This window comes from Pygoscelis adeliae, unplaced genomic scaffold (assembly GCF_000699105.1).
Source record: "Pygoscelis adeliae isolate BGI_AS28 unplaced genomic scaffold, ASM69910v1 Scaffold766, whole genome shotgun sequence".
Lineage (NCBI taxonomy): Eukaryota > Metazoa > Chordata > Aves > Sphenisciformes > Spheniscidae > Pygoscelis > Pygoscelis adeliae.
The window spans coordinates 41,204-42,794 of record NW_008825008.1 but is presented as its reverse complement, the minus strand read 5'-3'; the positions used below and the strand labels follow the sequence as shown (position 1 = coordinate 42,794).

Here is a 1,591-nt window from a genome sequence, read left to right as displayed (position 1 = left end):
GTGAGAGGGGGGCAAAGCAGCCCCTTGGTAGGAGCAGAAGGGGCCGAGTGGCCAAGGAGGGATCCCGGGGGGTGCTCGGGGCGCTGGGCACAGCAAACTGCCCCAGCCGTGCCGGAGGAGGAGGCTGCTCCCGTGCCACGCCAGGCCTGGCACTGCTGGCCACAGGATGTGGGTGCCGATAATTCAGGTGGCTGAAAGCCTAATGGGGTAGATTCACGGGTAAAAAATCCTTTGAGGACGATTAAATAAACACGATGGCAGCAACTCGGCTTGAGGAAGTCCCTGAGTCACAGCGGCCCAGCGGTGCTCAGGCTGAGCCGGCCGGGTGCAGGTGTGGGGCTGGCCCCGGTGCTGGGGCTCCACATGTCCCCGTGGGCTCCGGCTCTGGTTTTGGCCGGGCAGCGTGTCCTGCCTCCCATGGCTGGGGGTCCCTGTGTGCACAGTGATCCTGGAGCCCTGCCTGTCCCACAGCTGTGGGCAGCGCTGCCATGGCATTTTTGGGGGCACAGTGGGCATTCCTTGGCAGCCAAGTGCTCCACGTGTCCCCGTGTCACCAGCACGGCGCTCTACCCCACCACAGGAGGGCAGCTCCAGTGACACGGGGTGTGGAACGGAGCGAGGCCCAGCCTCACGCAGAGCAATGCCATGATGGGGGGTTTTGGGGTGATGCATGGCACCGAGGCTGGCAGGGATGCAAGGGGCTGAGCCGGCCCCCAGCTCTTTTGGGGGGGCACTCTGGGCACCCCAGAGCTGGGGGACTTGGTGCACTAGGACTGCACAGAGGAGCAGCAGACCCCTGCAGGCAGCCTGGGACCCTGCACCGCACAGGGGGGCTGGGGAGCCCTGCGCTGGGACCAGTGCACGGGGTGCAGCGTGCAGGGCTCGCCCTGCCTGGACAGGGTCACGCAGCTCCAAGGATGCCGTGGTGCTGAGCATGGCGCTGCATGGCCAGGAGGCACCCCGGGTAATGGGGGAGCACCGCTACATGGGGATGGGGTGCAGAGGGGCTGGGAACCCACACATGCACTGTGGGGTCTTCCGCCAGTGGGAAGGCTGGGGCAGTGGGCAGTGTGCTGTTCATCCACACTGCACCGGGGGTACCCGTGTGCCAGGATTGGAGTGCGTGGGTCCAAGGCTGTGTGTCTGGGGTCATGCGGTGTTGAGGATGCCGTGGTGCTGAGCATGGCGCTGCACAGCCGGGATGTACCGGGAGAGCATCGTTACACGGGGACAGGGTGCAGAGGGGCTGGAAACCCACACGTGGCTGCGTGTCTGGGGCTGAGGACGCTGCAGGGCTGGGGTGCACCCAGGGTACCGAGAGAGAGATCTGTTACACGGGGACGCGGAGCAGAGGGGCTGGAACCCACGCGTGCATCGTGGGGCACTGCACCACCAGGAAGGCCGGGGCGATGGGTAGTGTGCTGCTCATCCTCAGTGGGGGTACCGGTGTGCCAGGGCTGGGGTGCGGGGGGGCTGGGACGCCCCGAAGGCACCGGCGCCCTTTAGGACCCGGGGGAGTGGGAAGGGGGCGGAGGGTCGCGACGGCGCCGCCACCTCCCCCCCGCCAGGTGGCGCGCTGTCACGGATCGCT

The 1,591-nt window shown here is 67.2% G+C and overlaps 1 protein-coding gene across 1 annotated transcript in view; it reads left to right on the top strand.

Moving 5' to 3' along the window:
- The first annotated feature begins 934 nt into the window (after positions 1-934).
- The window catches only part of FAM193B (family with sequence similarity 193, member B), a 10,702-nt gene continuing 10,045 nt past the window's right edge, over positions 935-1,591 (top strand). Inside the window, 1 exon segment of the mRNA XM_009326225.1 lies at positions 935-964. Coding sequence (XP_009324500.1) covers positions 935-964 — 30 coding nt within the window.